The sequence below is a fragment of the Dipodomys spectabilis genome, unplaced genomic scaffold (genome assembly GCF_019054845.1).
Source record: "Dipodomys spectabilis isolate Male_0828 unplaced genomic scaffold, ASM1905484v1 ptg000030l, whole genome shotgun sequence".
NCBI lineage: Eukaryota > Metazoa > Chordata > Mammalia > Rodentia > Heteromyidae > Dipodomys > Dipodomys spectabilis.
The window spans coordinates 6,213,142-6,238,869 of record NW_024870707.1 but is presented as its reverse complement, the minus strand read 5'-3'; the positions used below and the strand labels follow the sequence as shown (position 1 = coordinate 6,238,869).

General features: G+C 46.7%; 2 protein-coding genes and 1 long non-coding RNA gene across 5 annotated transcripts in view; 1 reads left to right on the top strand and 2 right to left on the bottom strand.

Moving 5' to 3' along the window:
- Dtx4 (deltex E3 ubiquitin ligase 4) overlaps positions 1-8,392 on the bottom strand; it is a 41,431-nt gene extending 33,039 nt beyond the window's left edge. The window contains exon 1 of the mRNA XM_042676115.1: positions 8,114-8,392. Coding sequence (XP_042532049.1) covers positions 8,114-8,324 — 211 coding nt within the window. The 5' untranslated portion in view covers positions 8,325-8,392. The remainder of the gene's footprint in view (positions 1-8,113) is intronic.
- A 2,421-nt stretch (positions 8,393-10,813) lies between these two features.
- LOC122105028 lies at positions 10,814-17,195 on the top strand. The gene is made up of 3 exons (XR_006146999.1): positions 10,814-10,824; positions 16,632-16,663; positions 16,831-17,195. It is a non-coding gene; the product is annotated as an uncharacterized LOC122105028 (long non-coding RNA).
- A 312-nt stretch (positions 17,196-17,507) lies between these two features.
- Positions 17,508-25,519, bottom strand: Fam111a (FAM111 trypsin like peptidase A). Of its 3 annotated transcripts, none has more exons than XM_042675978.1 (3): positions 25,230-25,519; positions 20,778-20,888; positions 17,508-19,663 (listed from the first exon to the last, which is right to left on the bottom strand). In XM_042675978.1, the coding sequence occupies exons 2-3, from the start codon at positions 20,856-20,858 to the stop codon at positions 17,900-17,902; spliced, it is 1,845 nt and encodes a 614-aa protein (XP_042531912.1). In that variant the 5' UTR covers positions 20,859-20,888; positions 25,230-25,519; the 3' UTR covers positions 17,508-17,899. The 3 variants fall into 3 exon arrangements, with proteins under 3 accessions (XP_042531912.1, XP_042531913.1, XP_042531914.1); XM_042675979.1 differs by lacking the exon at positions 25,230-25,519 and adding an exon at positions 24,774-24,864; XM_042675980.1 differs by lacking the exon at positions 25,230-25,519 and adding an exon at positions 21,379-21,667.
- Positions 25,520-25,728: the final 209 nt, after the last annotated feature.

Genomic DNA, 25,728 nt, shown 5'->3' with positions numbered 1-25,728 from the left:
CGTCTCCCGTGAGAAAAACAGAGAATAAGTCCTTCCTATTAGGGCTTTTGAGAAAAAAAAAAAAAAACCAAAAAACACAGGTGACCCCTTATTCATTCTTCAAGCATGTATCTGTACATGCCAGTTACCTGGATTCATGTGCAAGCCCTGGAGTTTACATGATGGCGTGGAAAGACCCCTCCCGCCCCCATGCATAGTAGATGTTCATAAATATCCCTTCTGAATACCCAGGGCCAAAGGGCTGGGCTGTGGGGGGAAACACAGGGCTGTGGGGAGCCAGAGGAAAGGGGTCTAACTTTGCTTCCCATTCTGGAGAGCTGACCAGAGGCAGTGCCCACCAAGCAGCTCTTTGTGGTTGGCAGCGACTCTTTAGAGAGACAATAAAAATAGAAATTCCCAAACCAGACGCATCACCGTGAGAAGAAAGGAAATCAGCTTAGGAGAAGACTCACAGATTCCCTCCATTCTATCTTCCGTCAATGACAGTCACCTTTCTCAATGGTCTTGAGGATAATTTTATAACTGTCTAAGATCTTTCATCCCCAAAGCTCCAACACTCAGAAACACGGTCTCCCCGTAGGACTGGGAAGAGGAGCCAGGGTTATTACAGGGTATTGGTACAGCAGAGACGAATTAGCAGCATCAGAAGAGAACGAAGCTCCTAAGGGAACTATCACCCATTTCTCCACTCTCCACCCCCATATCGGAAGCCAGCACATTGCCCACCAGGGCTCATTTGCTGGCATCGACATCAAGGCAAAGGAGGTCTGGCTCAGGACAGAGTGAGAGGGCTGGGGAGGGCTCTGGCGATGCAGGCATTCCTGCATCTGTCAGCTTAAGCTCCATCTATCCAGGCCGGTGGGAAAAGGCTCCCTTCACTGGCCTCTGACCCGCCCCCCCTTCCCCCAACCCAGAGGGAGACACCAAGACTGGGACAGGATCCCATTCAAGGGGGGAAAGAAAAGGAACAATGGCTATTCAGGCCTTTGCCAGGGTCATAACCCACCCTCCACCCCATCTCCAAGCCCCTTAATGACCCAAAACATCAACATTCAGAGGCACAAGCAAGAAGCAGAACAATCCCCTATTCAGCACCAGGGCCTCTGTTGGAGGGGTCTGGAGGTATGGAGGAAGAGAGGGGAGGAGCAATTCCCTAGTTAGCCTCCCTTTCCTTCCTTGCTGGGGGAACAAAGAGTATGGGCTGGGTCCATGAGAGGTCCATCACTTCTGGCCCTGGGATGAAGCCTCAACAGGTGAAGTTGAAGGCCAAAGAAAGAAGCGAATATTAAATAGCAAAAATAGCACCTGTCAGGCGCACAGAACAAGAAGCGGTGATTATGATTGTAGCTTTGTTTTTGTACTGTGTCTAAGCAGGATAAAGATGTGACAGGAAAAGCTTATAGGATGCAGTAAGAGAGGAACAGAGAGACAGGGACCCAGAGAGAGGAAACGAGTGTTCCCATATAGCTCATAGCTATACCATCTTTATTACTGAGAGAGTCTGTTACAGATAACACAGTAATTTTAGAGGAGTTGACATGGCATCATTTTATCTTCTATCTGGAGTAGCACAGAGAAATATACTTGGCCAAATCTCACAAATGCGCATAAAGGGAAGTAGAGGTGTGGCTCAAGTGGTTGAGCACCAGCCTTGAACAAAAAGGCAGAGCCAAAGTGTGAGGATCTGGGTTCAAGCTCCAGTTCTGGCACATGTACGTGCATACACACATGCACATGCATGCACCCGCGTGCGTGCACACACACACACACACACACACTTTTTTTTTGACAACAGTGTTCTCAATCTTAGACATTTCTGAGAATTGCCCTGAATTTTGGCAATGATCCCCTGGTTCTATGACATTCCTTTCCAATATATCTTCCTCTTCTCCTGTCAGAGGTCCTTTTTGTACTCAGGCCTTCTCTCATGGTTCCCTGACACCCTCCTCCACTACTTACCCGTTTCCTTCCACCCAAGTGCAACCTTTTGCCATTTTTAACCTATCCTTCAGATCCTACGTCATTTGCTGCTGTGCATTTCTTGGAAGTGTCCTCTAGCTCAGGCTCCACCTTCAGGAAGTTGGAGGTGCAGCTCTGGAACCACTGCCTGCTGCTTCCAGGCTTCTGAGCCCCTTCCATGGGTGGTGTGAGTAGGGCAAGGGTACAGCTGTGGAGTGCTTTGCATTCCAGAACTCCAGCAACTGTGCTGTGTAGACTCCAATGCCTATGCTATGTATTCACTGACCACATCTTGCTGAGCACCCATTAGTTGCTGTGCAGAATGCCAAGAGTCAAGCATTCCTCGAATAATATATGATCTAAAATGGTGTTGGAAGGCATGTGTGTGTGTGTGTAACTATTTATGATGCAAAATATGCCATGGGCAGATGTCAGTGAAATGAAATACATGGTGGCAGGAGCCACATCCCTTCCCTGCTTAACTCCTTCCATAATTTCTTCTTAGGTCAGGACCCAAATCTTCTCCTGCTACAATTTCTGCATTTCACCCCTCCCTCATATTGTAACATACATATACTGCCCACATTTTCTTCACACTGGCCATTTCCTTGCTTCTCTGATTCTGGGACTCTTCATAAGGCCAATTCATTATCCCCACCTCACAACCCCATCCTTTTGATTAATATGGTGTCTCTCTGGGATGTCCGAATCAGGTCAAATTCTTGCTCCTAATTTTTGTATGGCATTATCTCTCCATGCAATTATTCCTTTATTTGTGCAACAAGCTGAATGGATACTTGTCTCCCTCTTAGAACCCCAACTCCATGAGAACGGGCCCCCAAATGCTTGTTCCCCACTTTGTCCCATATGTTTGGTATGTCTAAGGAGTTCATTATGTATTTATTGATGCTGGGCGCTGGTGGCTCACACCTGTCAATGTATCTACTCAGGAGGATAAGATCTGAGGATCACGGTTCAAAGCCAGACCAGGCAGGAAAGTCCCTGAGATTCTTATCTCCAATTAACCAATAAAACAGCTAGAAGTAGAAGCATGGAAGTGATGGGACAGTACCCAGGCACTGAATTTAAGCTTCAGTATACTACACTACGCTATATTACACAGACACAGACACACACACAGATACCTGACTGAATAGAAGAAGTAATGACGATTTGTTGAATATTTGAAGAAGTGGGTGACAAAGAACACAAGGCTTGAATGATAAAGAGAACTTCAACAGGCAAACGTGGAAGAGGATGGTATTCCAGCAGAAGAGACATCATGGAGATGGGGATGGAGAGGGTGTCAAAGAGATCTGGGAATACATAAAGCACAGAAGATAGACCCAATAAGGCACGTGACAGGCAGGGTATAGAGGGTCTGGGATGTTAAGCTGTGATGGATTTAATTCTGAGGGGATGAGGAATCAGTGAAGATTTGTAAATGGAACTGACAAGACCAAAGCTGTTGTGTTCATTAGTTTCACATGAGGAGGGGGTAGAAGGACTGATGGGTAGGGGGGATAAGAAAGAGGTGAAGGACTGGAGAGACCCTGCACAGGGGACCTGACCTTGGATAGCCGAATGCTTTCCACATGCCTTTCCAGAACCACACTTTCCTAATCCCCAGGAGGCCAGCCCAGCAATGCCCTTCAGAGCTAGGCCTCAGTGTCTCCTGTGGCCTGTGGTGGGAATATGATTTTTTTTCTCATTTCAAGCATCAGACCACAATGTGCCTGTCTTTTACATGTTAGTCGCTCAATGAGGTTCTGAATGATAGAATAAGCCAAAGAATCCCGAGGCCCAGGAAACATGGGGAAATTGGCATTGCCATTAACAAGAAAAGCTGCTTTGGGTAAGGGAACACTGCTGTGCTTGGTTCAGCCCTAGAATGTAATTAGAGTCAGGAAAAAAACAAAACAAAACAGCAAACCTCAGAAACAAAGACTTGGACAAGAAGGATGGTAGGATTTCACTCAGTGGCTACTTCCCTATTTGGAATGTCAGTGCCCTATTAAACTAGCCAATCTGAAGACATTCCATCTTGTCGTACAGTGTGGCGATCCAGGGAGAAGGCTTCTCATAGGATAGGAATCAAGAGTGATCCCAAACTAAGGAGAAAGAAAAGAGAAAGAAAATCCATTTTCCCCAGCCACCCAGATGCCAACATCCCCAAACACCCAAGTTGTTTTGGCTTTGAGGAAGCAGAAGTCAATCATCGCCTGCCAGGCCATGACCTGAGGTCTCTAAGACATGCCACCTCAACTTCCACCTGCACAAGAGATTCGCTGCTAGGCGAGCATACATGGCGTTCCAAAAATCCACAGCCTCTCCTACCAGTGACCACCTGACTCTTACTCTCATGTCCCCATGAGGGCAAAGGCTTGGATATTCTAGCATTGCTATGTCCCAGGGGTCAACAGCTTGATAAGGCAGATGGCCAATACTGATCACGGGAGGACGGAGTATAGTAAAAGGACGCTCAGTTCAGAATCCTAGCTATGCCATGGACAGAGCAAGTGAAGCCCTTGGGCAAGTTCCCACTTTTCCCCATAGAATGGGAATCTCAAGTCTTTACAGAGATGCTGTGAGGACTGAACAAGACAGTGGGAGCAATATGCTTGGCACAATGCAGACCCACGGACCACCAGCCACATTGTAGCTACCTTGGGGTCATCGTAATGTCTGTCTCTCCTTGCCCTGGTGAAGAAGGGCCTATCATGAAAGCCCCATACAATCAGCTTCTATTGAATTCTGTCGCCAAACCCACTCCATACATTTGACCTCTCGCTACATTAAAGACGGAAAGACACAAAGCTCACACTGAAAAACTCTTGAGCTGGAAAGAATCCGCCCTTGCACCATGCCAGTCCCCTTTAGCGTCATCACTGGTGCAGAAGCCAGGCTCATTCCACCTGCTGATCTGCATGTGGGAGGGAAAGGAAAAAGGAAAGGAGGACAATCTACAGAGAGAGGGAAGATGTGGGCAGGCAGGGGACAGGCTCACGATCCATGGTAAACAGTGAGTCCTGCCTCCCAGCTTGCGTCTTCCTCCTCCTGCCCCTGGCCCATGGAGAGATGTCTCTGATCAGGGCTATTGGAACATACAGAGGACATGATGATGCTCAAGCAAAGAAGTAAAGTTCTCTAGTCACTGCCAAACAAGAGATAAAGGCAGTCTGGTTCCGATAAATGACTTCCAGTGGAGAGGAACTCACTCATCTCTTCTTTTCTTCTGGACCAGTATCTAATGCAAATGAACTCAGAAACGCCCCCGCCCCCCCCCCCCTTCTTTCACCAGATCTGGAGGAGGACAAGTACCCAGGGCAAACAGAGGCAGGCAGATGGGTGTCTGCAACCTTTCAACTGTCTCCCTGGTAACAGGCTTGAAGAAGTCAAGAGCCCAGAGATGGGAGAGACTGAAGACTCACAGAGCAGGGAGACCCGGGCAACTTCTAAAAGGACAAAGCGGCCATGTCAAAGAAAGAGGACTTGCCTCTAGGCAGGGAACTTCCAGCTCTTTGTTCATGGGGATGTTTCGGGTTCCCAGCTTTAAAGTGTGGCTTGGGGACGGTGGGTAATTTAATTAAACATTACCACGGCCTGACTGAGGTTGCCTGGGAGCTGGTGGCTTAAAGTTCCTACCCTGTCACCGTCTGATCAATGAGCTATAGTGAGAGGAACTGTGTGTATTGGTGGGGAAAGGAGAGGAGGAGGGCACTCAAGACCCCAGATACCCATAGATTTCGAAGCTACTTTGACAAGCTCCTAGACAGACCCAGCATTCCTGGGAATTCAGCCCAGTGGCTACAGCATCCAACACACAGCCTGGTAGAGAGGAGACAGGAAGATTGTTAGCCTTCTGTATATGCTGTAGAAATGAAAAAAACGACACCACAGCAGTGTGGCTAGGAAACACACACTATGGGCCTATCTTTAAAAGGTTCTTGGCTGGACAGAGTGGTGCATGCCTGTAATGTCAGCACTTTGGAGGCTGAGGTAGGAGGACTAGGCTCTATATAGCAAGACCTTGTCTCAGAAATCAAATTGCATGTGGAGGTGAAGCAGGGCTTCAATAATCTAATCACAGAACAGGCTTGTCCAACTTGTGTGAGGCCTTAGATTTCAATCATTCACTAATACCTCCCCTCTCCCCCCAAAAACCCCATGCAGGGCTAATTCTCCCCATATATCTAAATTCAAGGAGTCCCGGCTTCTGTGAATCACTAGGCAGTAGTCAATCTGCCTTTAGGGAAGAAGGGATAGAAGTCTGAGGGAAATTGCTTGGGTCCTTTGTAGCAGGTTTCTCAATAACTTTCACCTGTATGGAAGTTTCCTCTAGATCGTGACAGCTTCCAGTTCCTGGCCCAGCAGACTTCCCTCAAACACACATTACATCTCTGCTCTTTCAAGCAGTGAGCTTGGGGGCGTGGGCCTGGGACCTGTGTATCACTGGGGTTGGAGCTTCTACCACATGCTACAGAGATCTAGATACAGCCAGAATTCCAGAAACAGCCCTCCACCTTGCCACTGACATAGAAAGGCTAACATTTGCTGTTTTGTTTTTTTTTTTAAATTTTGGTCAGGACTGGAATTTCCTATCAGGTGGTCTCCCTGGCCCTACTCCCAGGCCTCTCAGCTGCCTCTCTGACCCTGACACCCCTCACCTCCACAACCTCTACCCAAGTTACACAATGCACCTTCTCCTCCCTCTCAGCCACACACATAATCAATCCTCTTTCTCAACCACCCCACATTCCTCCATATTCTCTCCTCCTCCCAGTCTTTCCCCGCTCCACCTCCCTTCCTTCTCCACCAGTGTTGAAGCTCGCCAGATGCTAAAACTTCTGGAATCTCTTCCCCCAGAAAGCTTCCCCCCCTTCTTTCTTTCTCAATCCACTAGTGTCCCTGGCACGAAGATTGTTTGGGAGTTCTGACTAAAGGCAGGGACAAGAGGGAGGAGATGCCTCTTTCCCATGACAATCCTAATTAGCACACAGGATGTGAGGGCTGAGAAGTCCAGCTCCGGCAGCTGTTCCTGGAGCCACAAGGTCCTCCTCCTCCCCTGGTCATAGGCTCCCCTCCCTCCCTGCCACACCTGTCTCTCCAGGATGGGGTGGTGGTGGTGGTGGTTTACACACTTAGAAAAGCACTGCCAGAATCCCAGAAACACCCTCCACCTCGCCACTGAAGCAATGACTGGAAGACAGGAGACTGGTCCCTATCATCTCAATTATACCAGGATAGACTGGACCAAATCATGAAGAGGTCGCCTTGGTGCCTGCCTGTGGCCCTCCTCCACCCTTCCTGCACCTGATCTGGGGGAGAAGGCCGGCTGGGGAGTGGAGGGTTGGGGTGGAGGAGAGTGGGGTGTGTGTTGGGGGGGGTGGCCTTCATGGCTGGCAGCTCATTAATTCTCTGGGAAAGAAAGGGAGTTTAGTGCTATGGGAGTCCGGAGGATGGCTCGGTAGGCTAGGGGATAGTTACTCCTTACGAGCCTCCCCCGCCCCCCCCCCCTTTCTCCGGGGACAAAGGGAATGGCTTCCTTGCCAGGCATTCCAAAGCCCCGTTCCTCCCCCTCCCCCGGTCCTGGCCTGTTGCTTCTCGGAGAGCTTGGAGGAGGCCGAGCCGAGGCACTGGAGAAATGTCACACTCCTCTTCGGAATCCCCGGACTCCATTCTCTCCTTCCATGACGTACCCCGTGCTGGGGCCTGACCCCGGCTACACTCGGGGAAGGGGGGGGTGTGGAATTCCTTCAGCGGCTGCCAGCCCCCCTCCCCGTTCTTCACACACCGAGGCTTTCCTCGCGCGCACCATCACAGGGGGCCAGAGGCACGAAGGAGGCCGAGGAGGAGGCCCCGTGGGTGGAGGCCCCGGGATGCCCGAGGCCAAGCAGGTGGGAACAGCCCAGGGTGGAGAGCCAGGGAAGACTCTAGCCAGCCAGGGCTGGAAAGGGGGCGTGAAGGGGAAGGGAGCCCCCTTCCGGGCCCCGATCACCACTAGCAGGTGCTGGTTCGGCGGGTGTGTGTGTGTGTGTGCTGTGTGTCTCAGGGCGATCCATCAGCGCCCCCCCCCCCCCCGCCCCATCCCGTGATCGAAGCGCACGGAGCGGCCGGCGGCCGGGGCGCAGGACGCGGGCGGCGGGCGACTCACCCGTGTCTTGCCGGAACTGGTTCATGGACTGCAGGTCGATGATGTAGGGCGCCAGGCGGCCGTCCACCTGGCCCAGCACCACGCTGCCCCCCGCGCGGGGCCCGGCGCGGACCACCGCCTCGATGTGGTGGCTCACGGCGGGGCTGTAGGGCCGCCAGCGGCCGTGCTCGTTCAGCCATTCCCAGACCACCACGGCCGAGGCCAGGAGCATGGCGAGCCCGGGGCTGCGCCGCCCGGGCCCCGAGCCCCCGATCTCCTCCGCTTCCTCCGGCGCCGCCGCCTCGGGGCCTCGACCGCGCCCCCCGCCCCGAGCCCCGACGCCCCCGGCAGCCTCAGCCGCGGCCCATGGGCTCCGCCCCAGCCGCGCATCCACCGCGGCCCGAAGACCCGGACTGCCGGGCTCGGACCGCGCGCCGCCGCCGCCGCCGCCGCCGGGCTCCGCCGCCGCTGCTGCCGCTGCTCCGGGGGTTCGAGTCGCTTCATGCAAATGCCCGGCTCCGTGCAAACAGGGCCCCGCCCGGCAAAGCCTCCCGGCCGGCCGCCGCCGCCGCCGCCGCCGCCGGGCGAGGACCGAACCCGCGCACCAGTTGCGCCTCGGGCTTTGCAAACCAGCGGCCGGGCGAGAGGCAGCGCGCTGCGCGAGGCGCGCGGCGAACGGCACGCGCCGCTCCGGGCGCCCCGCCCCGGCTCCCGCCCCTCCCCGCCCGCCCCTCCGCCGCCGCCGCGGGGAGAGCGCCCCCTCCCGGTGGGGACGCCGCGCAGTCCCCGCCCGGAGCCGCCGCCGCCGCCGCTGCCGCCGCTGCCCGGCAGGGCGCCAGGCAAACCCGCGCGCGACCCCCACCCCCGCACCCCCCCAGGCTTCCCCCGTGCTCGGACCGCAGCCACGGGGCAGCCTCGTTCCAAATACAAATATATTTAAAAATCGGATTCCTTCTTCTTTTTAAACGCGCCACGCAGACACTGCAGCCCAGGTCTGCAGCTCGCACAGGCACGCGTGCACACTCCGGCACGCGCGTGCGCGCACACGCGCGCGCCCTCACGCCCCCCTCGCTCGGCCTGGGATTACCTCATCCTCGGCCGGCCGCATCCTTAGCTGTCCGTCTGGATGCAGAAGCCACGCCCCTTGGCGCCGGCTGGCGAGACCCCGGAACTCCTCCGCCCCCTGCTGGTCCTAGGCGTGGCGTGCGCACCACTGGCCGCCGCCTGGGTACCCACTGAACCACCTCTGCGAAGGGCACCCAGCAGCAGGATGCCGCAACGTGGCCAATGATGGGGAGATAGGGTCTGCGTAGAGAGCCGTCGCGGGTTTTCTGGCCTGTTTTAAGAGTCCACAAGACAGGGGCTAACTCGATCAATTCTGTAGTATTTTTTTTTAAAGGGGTAGGTGAAACACTAGGACCAACAGAAGCAGACTTGGCTATTCTGATCACCAGTAGTCAAGGTGGAAAATAATCTCAATGGGTTCTGACTGAAAGGAAGATCCAAGTTGGAATTGTATGTTCCTGACTGGTATGGTAGAACATACCTGAAATCCCAGTGCTTGAGAGGCCCAGGGCAGGTGAATTGTGTGTTTGAGGCCAGCCTGAGCTACGTAGTTCAATCCTTTGTCCGCAAAACAAAAGAATTACATTAATCTTGTCAGAGCACACACTTTGTTCCTCCGAGTCTGAAATCACATGAAACAATGAATCCATTTTGTCAAGATTTAAGACAGGATATGGAAAATGAAAATAAATTATGTGCTGGGGAGTGAGATTACCAATCTTTTTGACACAATTATTTTTTTCCATAGTATCATATGATGTTTTTATGTTTTGGAAGACAGGAAGAAAAACCAGACTAGATAACCCAGGAATGTCCAGGTGCTGCAAGCCACGACCAGATAAGAGAATGCCTAACAGATGTTGAAGTGACAGCTGTTAAGATGAATGGGAGGCAGAAACAGACATTTATCTATCTATGTCCAGCCGGATTCTGCAACTGGTCTTCTTGTATCTGCTGTGCTAAACAAGCCAGAGTATTGCGGCAGCATTAAAATGTCTGATATCAGGGATACATTGTCTCCATGTACTAAAACATGTCACAATGAAACCTTGCCTTCCACAACTAATGTATGCTAATACAAAATCTTTAAAAGAAAATATGGACCGGACACTGGTGGCTAATGCTTGTAATCTTAGCTACTGGGGAGGCTGAGAATTGAGGATGGTGGTTTAAAGACAGCACGAGGAGTCCATGAGACTCTTTATTTCCAATGAACACCAATGAACAAAAAATCTCAGTGACATAGCATTCTTCCCCCCTCCCCATTCTGTGAGTGTATAATTTTGATATCCAGGTAATACTAGTTTCACGCTATGAATTTGAAATATTCCAGCATGTTCTCTAGAACTAGTATTAATTCCTTTTTAAAAAATTCAAAAAAGTTCCAGTAAAGCCATCTAGGCATGAGATTTCTCCCCAGAGACTTTTAAGTTCCAAATTAAATTTCCTTTAATAGTAATGGCACTACTCAAGTAATGATTGCACACTTATTGAGTTGTTGTAGTTTTCATTTTTAAGAAATTGATCTACTTAGCATAGAAAGTGATCTATTAGCTGTTGAGTTTAGGTGTGTAGAGTTGTTCAAGAATTCTGTTATTACACTTTGGATGTCTTCAGTGTCTAAAGTCATATGATCATTTTATTCATCATATCAGTATTGGTAACTTGTCATCTCTTTCTCCAAGTTTCTTTCTGTCTCTCTGTCTCCCTCTCTCTCTGTCCTCCCCCTTTTCTTTTACACCTCTTACTTTACGATTTCCTTCCTTCACCTACCTGGTTTGCTCTTCTATTTAGGCTTTTGAGGTGGCAGCTTAGGTTATGGATTGGAGAAGCATTTCTATTTTAAGCACTTAAAATAATCCATTTCCCTTTTGACCCTGACCTAGGTTTTCCCCTCACATTTTGGCACATTTCATTTATACCTTTTATCCCATTTGATGTATGTTTAACATTTCCTTTGAAGCATCCTTGGAACCATGCATTATTTAGAAAAGTATTGTTTAGTTGCCAAATGTTTAGAGATTATCCTGTTATCTTTGTCATGAATTTCTAATTTGATTTATTGAGTCTGCTGAGCCAACACTTAAAACTTCTAAAAACTTACTGGGATTTGTCTTATGACCCTGAATATGACCTTTCTTTCTCCAGGTGCTTGACAGGAAAGTGTATTCTATTGCCAAGTAAAAATGCTCTCAGATCCTGTCAATTTATGATATTGTTTGGTTCTTTATACTCAGGCTTATTTTCTGTAAAACCATCCTCCAAGTGACTAAAAAAGAGATGTTGAATTCTCCAACTATAATTGTCAATTTGGCTTTTATTATGATTAGTTTAGTTATTTCAGGTTTAATTTCTTGTAGTTGATTTCTTTGCTGCTTGTGCTTGCACATTTAGAAATCTCTCTGTCCTCTTGATTGCCTGTCCTTTTTTAAAATCATGGCATATCATCCCCTCTCTCTTTGATACTATTCTCTGGTCTAAACTCCTGTTTATTTAATATGATGGTGAGAGTTTGGGGGTATACACCATCAGCTTAAACTCTGAATGTGAGTCTGACTGGGCTAAAAATCAAAAGATATGATGGCTGGAGACTCCAGAAGAAAAGTGTGTTTCTCATTTGTAGCTTTGAGAGGCCACCTGCATTCTCTGACTTATGGCTTCTTCCTCTTGTCTTCAAAGGCAGCAATATTCATCTCTGTGTCTTTCTTCCTTAGTCACATCTCCCTCTGAATCTGACTTTCTCCTCTGTCTGTCTCTTGTGCTAGTCCTGGGGCTTGAACTCAGGGCCTGGGTGCTGTCCTTGAGCTTTTTTTTTTTTTTTTTGGATCAAGACTAGCTCTGTATCACTTTGAGCCACAGCACCACTTCTGGATTTTTTAAAATAGTTTATTGGAGATGTCTCACAGACTTTCCTGCCTGGTCTGGCTTCAAACTGTGATCTGAACTTCCTGAGTAGCGAGGATTACAGGGTGTGAGCCACTGGCACTGGACTCCCTCAATTTTAAAGACTGGGGCCATCCCACTGATCCAAGATAGTCTTTCTACCCTCAGGTCAGCTGATTAGCAGTATTCATTTTGTTTGCAACCTTTGTTCCTCTTTTCTATGTTATCTAATGTTCCAGAGATTCTTCCGTGTCAGCGTGAATCTTACCCCATAGTTGCCAGTTGTGTGTGTGCCATAGTTAGGTGATCATGGTTAGAAGACCCCTACCAAGACCAAGCAGCACACCACGAGGTAGAATCCCAAAGATAGTATCACAAGACTCTGGTGGCCCATGCCTGTTATCCTAGCTACTCAGGAGGCTGAGATGTAAGGTTGGCCATTCCAAACCAGCCTGGGCAGGAAGTCTGCGACACTCTTATCTCCAATTAATCACCAGAAAACCAGAAGTGGTGCTGTGGCTTAAAGTGGTAGAGCACTAGCCTTGAGTAAAAAAAGCTCAGGGACAGTGCCCAGGCCCCAAGTTCAAGCCTCCCGACTAACAACAAAAAGAAACCAAACCAAAACCCAACAAAAAAAAACCCTTTCCTAAATTTAGGTCCCATTCAAAGCTGACAGTCAGTGTGTGCACCTGCAAAATGGTGCAGCCATGTGCCTGCCCTGGAATATGCTGGAATATGCTCACTTCAGAACCAAGAGGTGTGCTTCCTTCTTCCTACTGGGGTAGGCAAGGTGTAACAATCTACCTTTTACCTTGGAGAGGGATTCTTGAGGACCCATAAAGCTTATCTCTCATTATCTGACATGTATGGGCCAGGGTCATACAGGGCTTCTGGTGTGTTCCATTAACAAAATTCAGATGATAGAAGGAACAAAAATTTCCTCCAGAAAGGCAACGGCTATTTCTCTTGTAAACTTCAAGACTCTACTGGATGAGATCTTAACCATATCGTTTGAGATTTTTACTACTTTCACACCTTTCTGGTAAGTCAGAAAGGAGGGAATCCCAGATGGGAAAAGTCTTCCTTAGGGTCGGGCAAAAAAGCTCAACATGGTTGATAGCTACCTTTGTTTAGAGGGCATGTGCTTGGTGACTGTGACCCATAGGTGGCGATGTTGCACTAGGTAATGGCCTCGTTCAAATGCGGTTGTTTCTATACATTCAAATCCAGGACTTATCTGCGCAGTATATGTGCCATTCAGTATAATTGATCTTCTTTCATCCTATTTTTCCATTTCAAATAGGAATCTGGAGAAGCATGTAATTGTGGATTAGGAATATAGCTATAACTTGGAAATGAAGAGGATTAAATGATGATAAATACTGGATTTTTAAGTAACTTATCTTCAGTTGCTAGGACAAAAGACAATCCTAACAAGGTATTTGCTATACTCTGAAGTAATAGCAACACTTCTTAAGAGAGCCAGGGGTGGGACAATGGATACAACAGTGTCTTGTTTGATGAACCAGCTTCATTAGTAGAAAAAACACCAAACTATAATTCACGATTTAAGCCCCAGGTGCTAGAAATTTGGGCAATAACTCAGTTATTTTTCCTTCTTGCCCAGAAAACTGGCACAAGGACATCTGTCTTGTCTACCTAGTAGGTGTTGAGATAGTATGTCAAAAATATGTAGTAGCCTGGTGCCAGTGGCTCATGCCTGTAACCCTAGGTACTTAGGAGCCTAAGATCCTAAGTTGAAGGATCCTAGGTTGAAGCCAGCCCTGGCAAGGAAGTCCCTGAGACTCTTATCTCCAATAAACTACTAAGAAAAAGCTGGAAGTGGCAAAGTGGCTCTGTGGCTCAAGTGGTAGAGCAGTAGCCTTGAGCCAAACAAGCTCAGGGACAGCACCCAGGCCCAGAGTTCAAGCCCCAGGATGTCTGTAATCCCAGATACTCAAATAGCTGAGACATGGAGGATCATGGTTTGAAGCTAGCTTGGACAGAAAGGTTCATGATACTCCATCTCCAACTAACTAGAAAACTAAGGGATTGCAGATATGGCTTAAGTGGTAGAGCACCAGGTGTGAACAAGCACACTGAGAACACAAGGACCTGAGTTCAAGTCATAGTACCTAAAACCAAAAAAGAAATTATTTTGCAAAAGTAAAGTCATATATGTATTTAAGTCTGTGATTACTATATAGTGAAATCTCATTATTCGTAGTAGGGTTTAATTTCTGTTAGCCTCTAGTCATGGTATTTTTATCAGATGATACTTAATCTTGTTTTATGAGTATATACATACATACACATATATGTGTGTGTGTGTGTGATATGTGTTATATGTGTATTATATGTATGTGCAGGCTAGTTATATGTTGTTAAGTAGCACCAATACTGAGAACTATTTTTCCAGAATTCCTGAATATTCTGTGTTAGCATTTGCCAGAGAGAAAAAATTCATAAGATGGCAAAAAAGTCCCTGTGGGACTCTTTTTTTTGGGGGGGGGGGTCCGGTCGTGGGCCTGAACTCTGGGCCTGGGCGCTGTCCCTCAGCTCTTCAGCTCAAGGCTAGCGCTCTACCACTTGAGCCACAGCACCACTTCCGGCTTTTTTTTTCTTTTTGCTTATGTGTTGCTGAGGAATCGAACCCAGGGTCTCATGCATGCAAGGCAAGCACTCTACCACTGAGCCACCTTCCCCCTGTGGGACTCTTATCTCCAGTTAGCCACTCAAAACCCAGAAGTGGAGCTGTCGCTCAAAGTGATAGAGTGCTAGCCTTGAGTGAAAAAGCTCAGGGACAGTGCCTAGGCTCTGAGTTCAAGCCCCATGACCAACCAACAAAAAAAACAAAAAAAAAGAAAGAAAAAAGAAAAAGGAAAATGCACAAGAAACTTGAAGGTAGAAATCCAGTGGCCTGAGTGAAGCTGTAATTTCTTGGAAGACTGAGGCAGACAGAGAGAACTTTGCAGTGTTTCCCCAAGCTCTCACTTGTATGTTGGGTCTGATGTGGCCATTTTGTAATCTCTCCATAAATGTACCCAGAAACCCCATGGCAGCAAGACAGGAGATCTCAGACATGTTCACGTAGATCAAACCTTCTTCCTTTCAGAGCTTTTGGTTGATGTTGTCTGGTTACACTTATAGATCTTTTCTTCTGCCTGTCTCATTGTCCTCGTGTTCCTAGTTCTTGTTATATGTACAGTAGCTCTGTTTTTCTGACTGAATTCAGGCTGGTAACTCTGTGTACTTATCCTAGATTGTTCTAGAGAGTCCCAATTTCATTCATAAATCTTGCAGTCCCTTGAAGAATGATAGGCATTCCAACAATATTAATATCCCTAATATTAGAGACCCCTCCTCCCAAACCCCTAACAATTGCAATTCTTGGTGGGTGGGGTGGGTGGAAGGGAAGAGGGTACAGAGACCCTGGAAGTCAGCTTGGAAGATTCGTATGAAGGGAGACATTGTGTCGCCATAGGAAACAACAAGCATGCTTCTGGTTATCCACCAGATGCAGTTAAGACCTGAAGATTATACAGAAAACAGTACACATATGTTTCAAATTATTTTTTATTCATAGGTTACCCAAATCAAGCAACTAGAGATATTTCAAACTTGAGTGAAGAAGCAAATTGGAAGACAGACATCCATACTATGCAAGATTATGATTTTAACTAAGCAAACCCTAAATGAGCTACCAGCCACAGAAACTTTAATTATTCATCAGTCTCTATACGATGTGACTACATACATGACTTTGATTGTATGGTTTGGGAGAGGTAAAATTATACAAGCGATGAAACAAGCCGATGATGTTCAAGAGAGCAAACAGGCGAGGCACTGGGAATTTGTGAGGGCAGCAAAACTACTTCGTATGATATTGTAATGGTGAATACATGGTAAGGATGGATTTGCTAAAATAAACTGCACACAAGCACTGTATCGTAGCTGATGAAAGGTTGATTCCCATCCAGGCGCAGGTTAAAATTCCTCTGACGTGCTGGGCACCAGTGGCTCACACCTGTCATCCTAGCTACTCAGGAGGCTGAGATCTGAGGATTGCAGTTCAAAGCCAGCCCAGGCAGGAAAATCCATGAGACTCTTATCTCCAATAAACTATTCAGAAAAAGCCAGAAGTGTCACTGTGGCCCACGGGGTAGATCCTTGAGCACAAAGAGGCTCAGGGATAGCACCCAGGCCCTGAGTTCCAGCCCCAGGACTGGCACAAAAGAAAAGAAAAAAGAAAAAAATTCCTCTAATGTGCATGTAATTCTTTGCTCTATTTTTCTTTTGGAGCACCCATCCATTGAGTAGGAGACATATAGATTACCTACTGTTTAAAAATCTTAAGGGCTAGAGATTGAAGCTCAGTGGTAGAATGCACACTTTAGCCTGCAAGACCCCTAACTCCATAACCAGCTTGGAGGTGGAGATACAGATGTATCTGGAGGCCAGGCCCACACAGAGGTCAGGCATAGAGAGGAAAAGGGAAATGTGTGCTCTGGATTAATAGTTTTATTAATGCCCACAGAGCTATCCAGACATTTCCTGGAACATTCTCATTGGTTAAGTTTAAAGTAAAGAGACAGACTTCTGAGAGATTGCACCATGACTGAAGTTGGATACTGGGATCTCACTCTGTGTGGTGAAGGAATCTTCGGTCATGCAGGCTGCAGGTAGCTGTCCACAGAGAGATGGCCACCAGAGAGACGTTATACGAGGCAGCTATCTGCGTGGACTGCTTTGAGGAACTGGAAAAAAGTACACATGTGGAAACTATCTAGGGTGACTGAGTCTTGTCCCTGCTAAGAGAAACTGAACTTATCTGCACAACGGATGCAAAGGCCATATAATTCTTTGAGACATTGTGTCCTCTATCAGCTGAGAAGACTGAAGGAGATAATATCCTAACAGCAACAAACACATCGAGTGTCCAGATCTTAGTTTCTTAGAGATCCTGAAGGGAGAGTTGATTGTAGCATAGGAAACATACAATAAAAGCTTAAAGCACCTTATAAAAAATAAAGAAAGCATATTGTCAGAATATATTGCACTAAAAGTAATCACTAGTATTTAAAAAAGGGGTGGGGCTGGGAAGGTGGCTCAGTGGTAGAGCGCTTGCCTCCCATGCATGAGGCCCTGGGTTTGATTCCTCAGCACCATATAAACAGAAAAAAGCTGGAAGTGGTGCTGTGGCTCAAGTGGTATAACGCTAGCCTTGAGCTGAAGAGTTCAGGGACAGTGCCCAGGCCGAGTTCAAGCCCCATGACCAACCAAAAAAAAAAAAAAAAAATGTAGCCACGTGCTATAAGCCTAATTACTCAAGAGGCTGAGATTAGAAGATTATGGTTCAAAACCAGCCTGGAAGGAAAATCTGTGAGAGTCTTATCTCCAATTAGCCACCAAAAAAAAGAAAAAAAAGGTGTAAATGTGGCTCAAGTGGTAGAGGAGTGTGCCTTGAGCTGAGAGAGTTCAGGGACAGCACCTAGGCCCTGAGTTTAAGCCCAGAACCAGCCAAAAAAATAAAAAAAGCAATCACCCTGGCCAAAATGAGAACAATTTGAGCAGTAAAACAAAGCAATAGTGAATTGTCACCAAAGTTTAAGTATATCCAGGAGCCCATACTGCTAGTTATAAATGATTGAATACATGTATAATAGTCTACCACCTAAAGTTCTTTAGATCAGTTCCTTCATGGACTTAGAAAAAAAATGCCTGATACCCAATATGCTTGTTCTATAAACATCAATGCTATGGGTTATGGCCTGTTTGGAAGCTAGAAAACCATCCTCACAGCCTATGTATTAACATCCCCATGGACAATTCCCTGCAAGCTAAATGACATCTCAGCAGTCAATAGTCTTGACTTAACATTTCCACATCCTGTGGCTGGACGCACACTTCATTGTACCATGCCTCATCTTTCTGCTTCATATCAGAGAGGATGGATTCCATGGAAGAGCCAAACTCAATGATATTGAGAATCCCATGCTGGTACTCACAGGTGATGCCAGCTGTGTGCATGGCCACTAGGGAACCTTGGGAATCAAACACGGGGGAGCCAGAAGATCCCCAATAAAAAGTAGTGTCATAAGTCAACACATCAGGGTTGTGAGCTATCTTCTGGAAACTGTTTTGCGTGTGCATGTGAACAAAGTGTGGGGGAAAGTTGCAGCCTACTGCTTCTCCTGCCTGAATATTTTCCTTGTATTTTTGTTCTCGTTCACTCTGAGGGATCACTGCACAAGCATCGGTCCTCTTGCTCTCTCCCTGTGGATGGCCAATGATGTACATCAACCCATTGAGTGGTAAAGGGGCAATTTTATCTCGTAGCCCCAGGGGCACTGGCTGGCCATCTGCCTTCAGTTTCAGCACAGCATAGTCAAGAGTTCCATCTGATATCTGAAACCAAGGTTCAAGGAAAAAGCAGTTCTCTTCTTTTACTAGACTCTCTTCATAACTAAAGATCACCTTGACACACTGACCGATTATGTCTGCCCACTGACTTGGCTCTATCCCTTTCCCCACAATGTCATTTATGACATGCCGACAAGTGAGAATGAACGGTCCCGAAAACACAAAGCAGGTGGCACAACCCGTATTTCCATTATTATCCCACAGTAGGAACCCAACAGAGTCACCTAGCTGGGAAAGAAATTTGTGGACTTTCACCAGAGTCGAGTTTTTGGTCAGTTTTCCAAAGTTTCTCCTATGCAGTGTAAACAGTGATGTCTTCTTTCCCTTCTTTCTTTGTTCTGCTTTTTCCTTGATGTATTCTCTGATTTTTTTACTTTCGCTTCTCAGACTGGGGTACTCGTCCACGATATACTCTTTAAGCACCTTCTCCTCCGGCTCCAGATTCGGAGCAGGTGCTGTTGCTTTCCGCTTTGCCTGTCTTTCAACCTCAACCTGAAAGAGCTGGCCCTCCAGCTCATCCACGGGCTGGGTGCTTTCGATGATGGAATCCAGGTCACCGATGAGTCTCCAGCTCTCCTTCTCTATAAGGGCACAAAATCTGCCATCTTTGCACAGAGTGTCTTTGATGGTTTCTCCTTTGAAACCAAAGACACAGAGTTTTCTTCTTTCATTGTGAATCTTTCTACACCGAACAATCTTTTTTACCCTCGTCCCAATTGCATGAATGTAAAATTTCACACACTCAGTAGAGGCGTGGTCATGCCGGCCAGACATCTGTTTATATTCTTTCTGTTCATTACTACTTTTAAAAAATGTAATTTCTACGTGGTTCTTTTCAGGAAAACAGTGGAGGGGCATTCCAAGGTTTAGGTACCCTTCGATTCCTTTTGTACCACGGACCAGCATTTCCTGGCCTGGCCGAGCATCTATCTCTGTTTTGACTGCGTCAAGAGTGACAAGTCCCTTGTATAAGCTCTCCTTCTCATCGTGGATAAGTGTGTATTTCATGCTTTTGTGTTTCCTGATGTTTACATCCAAGGTAATTTCAATTTTCTTTTTTGGGGTGGCGGTCAGGTCTTGTGGCTTGCTCTTAGGCAGATGGGATGTTTGCTCAATGGTGTTAGTTATATCACTTGGTCTTTTTCTAGATTCTACTTTCATTTGAGAAGTACTGGGACTATTCTGTTCCTCTTTGGGTATCTAAAAAGAAATAGTTGATAGTTTTTTAAACTCTGGAATACAACCCTAGTCTTTTGTTTTCCCCTTTTTTTTTTGGTGCCAGTCTTGGGGCTTGAACTCATCACCTGGTGCTCAACTTCTTTTACTCAAGACTAGTGCTCTAGCACTTGAGCCACAGCACCACTTCTAGCTTTTTCTGAGTAGTTTATTATTGGAGATAAGCGTCTCATGGACTTTCCTGCCTGGGCTGGCTTCACACTGTGATCCTCAATCTCAGCCTTCTGAGTAGTTAGGGTTATAGGCGTAAGGCACCTTTACTGTGCTGTTTGCAGAATTTCTATAGGAAATGCAGAACCAATATTTAAAAACCTGTTAAGAGTCTTAGACCCATGTTTAATGTGAGATTCCCAAATTATAAGATAAGCGCTCTTCACCTCAGTCAAGTTAGTTTTTCATACTATACATTGGTGCATTTTTCTGACAAACGTAAGATTATTGCACTTGATATTTATACTGTGGTTTAGAAAGCATTGCAAACATTTTTTCCCCCTATTATTAAAGGCTGCTTTTTTGGTTGAGAATTTCATTTTATTCTGTATTCTTTGGTTCCAATAATGCCCATCTTACAAGACTGAAAGTGGATAAAACACATAGTAAAATATCTGATATTTCACATAACTGGAAAAGTTCATACATATTTTATTTAGTATACTAGCACAACAGATTGTGAATAACTTAACTAGCTAATCTAGTAGTAAAACCGGTGGTGGCATAATTTTCATTATCAATGATTAATCTCTAATATCATTAACTACTATATAGGACATTCTTCAAAACATTTCTTGATTCAATAGTCCAGTAAGGACATTTCTTGAAGTGAATGCTATTAAAAGTTGCTGAGGATGGTGATGGAAATTTTCAGATTACTTTTGTGTTAAAGGCTGCTTTGATATGAGCAAATTTTGTATTAAAATTCCCTTCCCCACTTGCATTCACCAAAACAAAATAAAGTAGATGAGAATAAATTTAATTTATGGATGCTTCCTAATACACCACGAGACAACTTCCTTGGTAGGAAGAACTGTGCAATCAGGACAGAAAGATGGTAAAGTCTGCTCTGGTATTACTGACATACCTGAGAAAAGTAATGTTTGATCTTCATATTATTCCTTGCATCAAATGTGATTTTCTGTGACTTGCGTTTCTTACTGCTCATGATGACTCCAAGAGGAAACAGATGGTTCAACTGAAAGGTTAATGTCAAAAAAGTCCAAGTTACAGCAACATTGTCACAACTGTCATTAATCATACAGAGAAAAAGATGATACATTTATTTAAGCTCCCCATACCCTACTTTTTCTCTTTAGCTCTACACTTCTCTTCCTAGACAGAGAGTTTATCCAAGTACCATCACCTTCACAACAGAATTACAGAACACTATTTTCAGGTATCATGCTAAGACTTTACCAAAATAAAAATCTTAACTGCTAATTCCCATCACCACTTTAGAAAGTTGGTTACATCTCACAAGTGATTTTTAGGTCCAGTGGAGTTTGAACTCAGGGCCTCTGGCTCTTGCTTAGCTTTCCCACTCAGAGCAGGTGCTCTATCACTAGAGCCACAGCTCCACTTCCAGCTTTTTGCTGATTAACTGAAGATCAAGAGTCTCATAGACTTTCTTATCTGGATTAGCTTTGAATCTTGATCCTTAGATCTCACCCTTCTGATAATTATACCTTTTAAGGCCCTTTTATGTTCTGGAAAATGTTTTGGTTTGCTCAGATCAAAAGTTTTTGATCTCAAAAGTTGATTCTTCTCTCTGTTGATCAACTATTCCCTGTACTTCTGGTCAGGTGGACGTCATCTGGACTGTGCTTATGCTCACAACGCTGCCCTTCTCATTGGCAGAACACTACTAAGGAGAGCTACTTGTTCTCTTGGAATCTCAGTTTCCTGTTTGTGAAAAGAGGCGATGGTTTTAAATGAGAAAGCAAGCTTGAAGATGCACTGTCAGTGGTTTCCTTTCCTTCCTTCCTTCCTTCCTTCCTTCTTTCCTTCCTTCCTTCCTCCCTCCCTTCCTTTTTTCCTTCCTTCCTTCCTTCCTTCCTCCCTCCTCCCTTCCTTCTTCCTTTCTTCACTGGCTACAGGGCCTAGACTCTGTCTTTTCCCCTCAAGGCTGGCACTCTACAATTTAAGGATCACTTCCAGCTTTTTGGTTGTTAACTGGAGTCTTACAGACCTTCCTGACTTGGCTAACTGAAAACCATGACCCTCAGATCTCAACCTTCTGAGTAGCTAGCATTACAGGGGTGAGCCACTTGTGCCTAGCTAACACTAGTATTGATAAGGCCATGTGTATACCATGTGTACAACTATGAAGCACCTGCTAGCTGTATGATCTTGTAATTTCTGATTAAGTACTTTTCCCCCTCTTCTTTATTCTCAGAAGGTAGCAGGGTTAGAACCAATCTCTTCTGCTGAGGAGATGAAAACATGTAAATACTGGTGTGACATAGGTACCTCGGGAAATATTGCTACTCTTACATTAGCATTATGTACTGTTAACCATGGGAAGACTTTTTTAGACAGCAGAGAATCTGGAAGAACCAAAATAGATAACTGAGGAACTGGGCTGTGCTATAAGATCTCTGTCTATTGCTGGACAAGGAAGAAGATTTAGGGGTTTCCTGTGTCTGTTGCTGTGGACTCACTTTTGAAGTTTGAAAAAGGACTCAAAGTGATGAACTTACACACACCAAAACACAAATAAAGCTGCAGAAAGAAACAGAAACCTTGCAGTTCACTGGCTTGTACCTGAGCAATCACCCTATTATCAGCCACCGCTTTTCTTTCCAGAATCCAGACTGAACCAAGTTATATCATCAATATGCGAAGTGTTTTTTAGCTATCCTAGTCCAACCTCCCTGCCCCCTCCCCTTTTTTTGGCCAATCCTGGCCCTTGAACTTTGGGCTTGGGTGTTGTCCCTAAGCTCCTTTTATCTCAGGACTAGCACTCTTTAAGCTACAGCACCACTTCTGGCTTCTTCTGTGATTAACTGGAGATAAGAGTCTCACAGGAAGTGGTACTGTAGCTCAAAGTGGCAGAGCACTAGCCTTGAGCTGAAGAGTTCAGGGATGGTGCCCAGGCCCAAGATTCAAACCCCACCACCGACTTTCCTGCCTGGGCTGGCTTCAAACTACGATCCTCAGATCTCAGCCTTCTGAGTAAACTAGGATGACAGGAGTGAGCCACTGGTGCCTTGTAAAGTCCAAGCCGTTTTAAAGTTGGAGAAGTCAAGGTTCTACTGAACTCAAGGTTTCATTTTACTTCTTGCAGTAAAGGAAGAAAACAATACAACCTAACCTAGGTTGCCTCTCCACCCCACCAGACAGATCCCCTGGGATTTCTCTCCCTCCTCTCTTTTGTCATCTACCCTCTCTCTTCTTACCCTCTTGCCCCTCTCTGCCCCACTCTTACTTCTAGGTCTCTAGCCTCTGGCCTTCTTTACCAACAGGTTTCCCTCTCTACCCTGACATCCTGCCATTTCCTGCTTTCTCTAGGTCTCCTGCTAGCTGGCTCTTGTTCTTTCTAGCACTTTCTGGCTCTTGCTATTTTTACTTTCTCTCTAGCTAAAACAGTCTCTTCAATGTTGGGCTGATTATGGCTGCTCTGAGCTTCTCTCCAGTCTACCCCCTCTCTTTCCCTAGTGCCACAGTTAGACAAGAAGCACAGGCTGAAGCACGCTGGGATGCTTGTGGTCCTCCAGGAGGGTAGTACTTCTGGCTCAGGCCTCCAGATCAGGCTCCAGGGCAACTGCACCCCAATCTACACCCTGTACTCTCTCCAACCCCACTATATTCCTGGTGTTTTAGCAAGCATCTATATTCAAATCTAGTGCCCAGCGCAGGTCAGCTCCTATTGGAGGAGGCCTTCAGAGCCTGACCAATCAGAGAGCACTTGTATAATCATCTCAGGCAGGTAAACAAGAGCCAATCCATGAATGTAACCAATGAGTTCGTTTGTGTTAGATTAGACCAGATGGAAGGGAGACTAAGAATTTCATATTGCTGACTAGATAGCCACTTCCAAACCGGTCTGCCTTTTCTCTCCAAACCCTCCTACCCTCCTACCCTACAGAGAAAATCATCAGATGACCCTACTAGTATAAAACAAAACTTGAATTTCATAGACCCCAGCTCCATCCAGAGAAACAGACTGGGAAACAAAGTTCCCTGTGAACTTTTACACAGACACAAAAACAAAATCAGAATTTGGATTTTGAAGCAAGGGCTCACAAAGTCTTAGGTTGTAACCTGTTCTTTGATGCTTTCTCTTTAATAGCAGTTGGATCTTTGAGGCAGTTACTCCATAACAACAAAGATAGACATCTAAAAATAACAATATGAAGCCAGGGGTCAGTGGCTCATGCCTGTAATCCTAGCTATTCAGGAAGCTGAGATCTGGGGAGAGCAGTTTGAAAGCCAGGGTAGGAAAGTTCATGAGACTTACCTATTTCCAACTAACTATCAAAAAGCCAGAAGTGGAGCTGTGGCTCATATGGTAGAGCACTAGCCTTGAGCAAAAAAAGATTAGGGGACAGTGCCCAAGCTCTAAGTTCAAGACCCAAGACTGACACCAAAAATAATAATAGGACATATAAAAAGAGAACTGTTTGGAGAGGGGAAGAGGGGAAAGTGAGCAGGGGTGAATATATAGAAATACATTATCCATAAGTATGAAAACAGCACCGTGAAACCCATTAAAACTGTTTATGACTGTAACAGCTAGGCACCAGTGGCTCTCTCGAGACTGCAATCTTAGCTACTCAAGAACCTGAGATCTGAAGATTGCGGTTTGTAACCAGCCTGGGCAGGAAAGTCTATGAGACCCATCTGTAATTAACCAACATTAAGGCCGGAAGTGCGAATTTTGCTGGAGTGGTAGAGAGCTAGCCTTACAGAGAGACAGTCAGAGAGAGACAGAGAGACAGTCAAAGAGACACACACACAAAGACAGAGACAGAGAGACAGTAGAGAGAAGTAGCAGAAGGAATGAACTTGATCAATGTACATTTTAAGCATGTTGTAAATTTCTCAATGAAGTCCCTTTGTAGAATTGCTTTATACTAACAATTTTTGTTTGCGACTTCGTAGTCCCTAGAAGAGATTCGTGGAATAACTTGTGTTGGACGGGCCCAGCGGGCAGGCAGGCAGGCTGGCAGAGGAAGCCAGGAGCCGGCAGTGGTGGGCGGGTGGACGGGTTTCATTTCCCCAAATGGCCGCAGGCATCTGAAAACCAGAGCCAGTAGCCATGTTCCTCATGTGAGTTTATCTTGCGGGGGGAGAAGCACACTCGGGAAAAGCTGTTCCAGACCACTTGCACGCACGAGCAACTTACACACAGGGAAGTCCAAGTGAGCAAACATTTTCCATAAAGTTCTAAGGTTGGGCTTGTCAGACTGGGACGTCTGCGCATCCTCCCTCCCCTCCTTGAACAGATCCGAAGAAACCCAGGGTCCCCCCCACCCCCCGGGGGGGGTGCTGTGGGCCCAGAACCTTCCCTGCGGGAATCCAAGAGGAAACTCACCTAAGGACGGGGTGTCTCCCCCAGATCCTGCTGTGGTGGCACCTGCTGCTGGAAGCGAGGAGTCCCTCCAGGAATCTTCTGCTTCTGGGGACCCTGGAGATCCTGGGGTCCCCTTGTCTCTGCAGAATACAACTTGCTGGGGCTGGAAGAAAGAGGAGGGGGCTGAAGGCCAGATCCGAAGCGGGGAGCGGCTCCCACCTGTCCCCCTCTAAATGGTGACCAGCGTGAAACCCAGGACCGCTGCTTCACACCCGGCTGCTCTCGCGGCGAATGCCCTGAGTCTTGAGTCTCGGTTTCCCAGAAACAGCAGGGCGGGTGGGTCTGGGCAGGGCTTGAAAGACGGCGGGAAGTGCTTAACACCCGGGAGTCTCCGGCCCGTGTCTCGACACGTGAGTCGGAAGCACGCCTCTAAGTCCTCCTTTCCTGCTCCCGGGCAGAAATCGGATTTTACAAATGGGCCTGGGGGTGTGCCAAGGTTGCGGGGTGGGAAGGGGGGAAT

Bases quoted from the DNA above. Each gene is read 5' to 3' on its own strand.
- Fam111a (XM_042675978.1), bottom strand. From the start codon at position 20,858: ATGAGCAGTAAGAAACGCAAGTCACAGAAAATCACATTTGATGCAAGG. The intron at 19,664-20,777 runs GTATGTCAGTAA...ATTTCTTTTTAG, and splicing joins TCAAACATTACTTTTCTCAG to ATACCCAAAGAGGAACAGAA.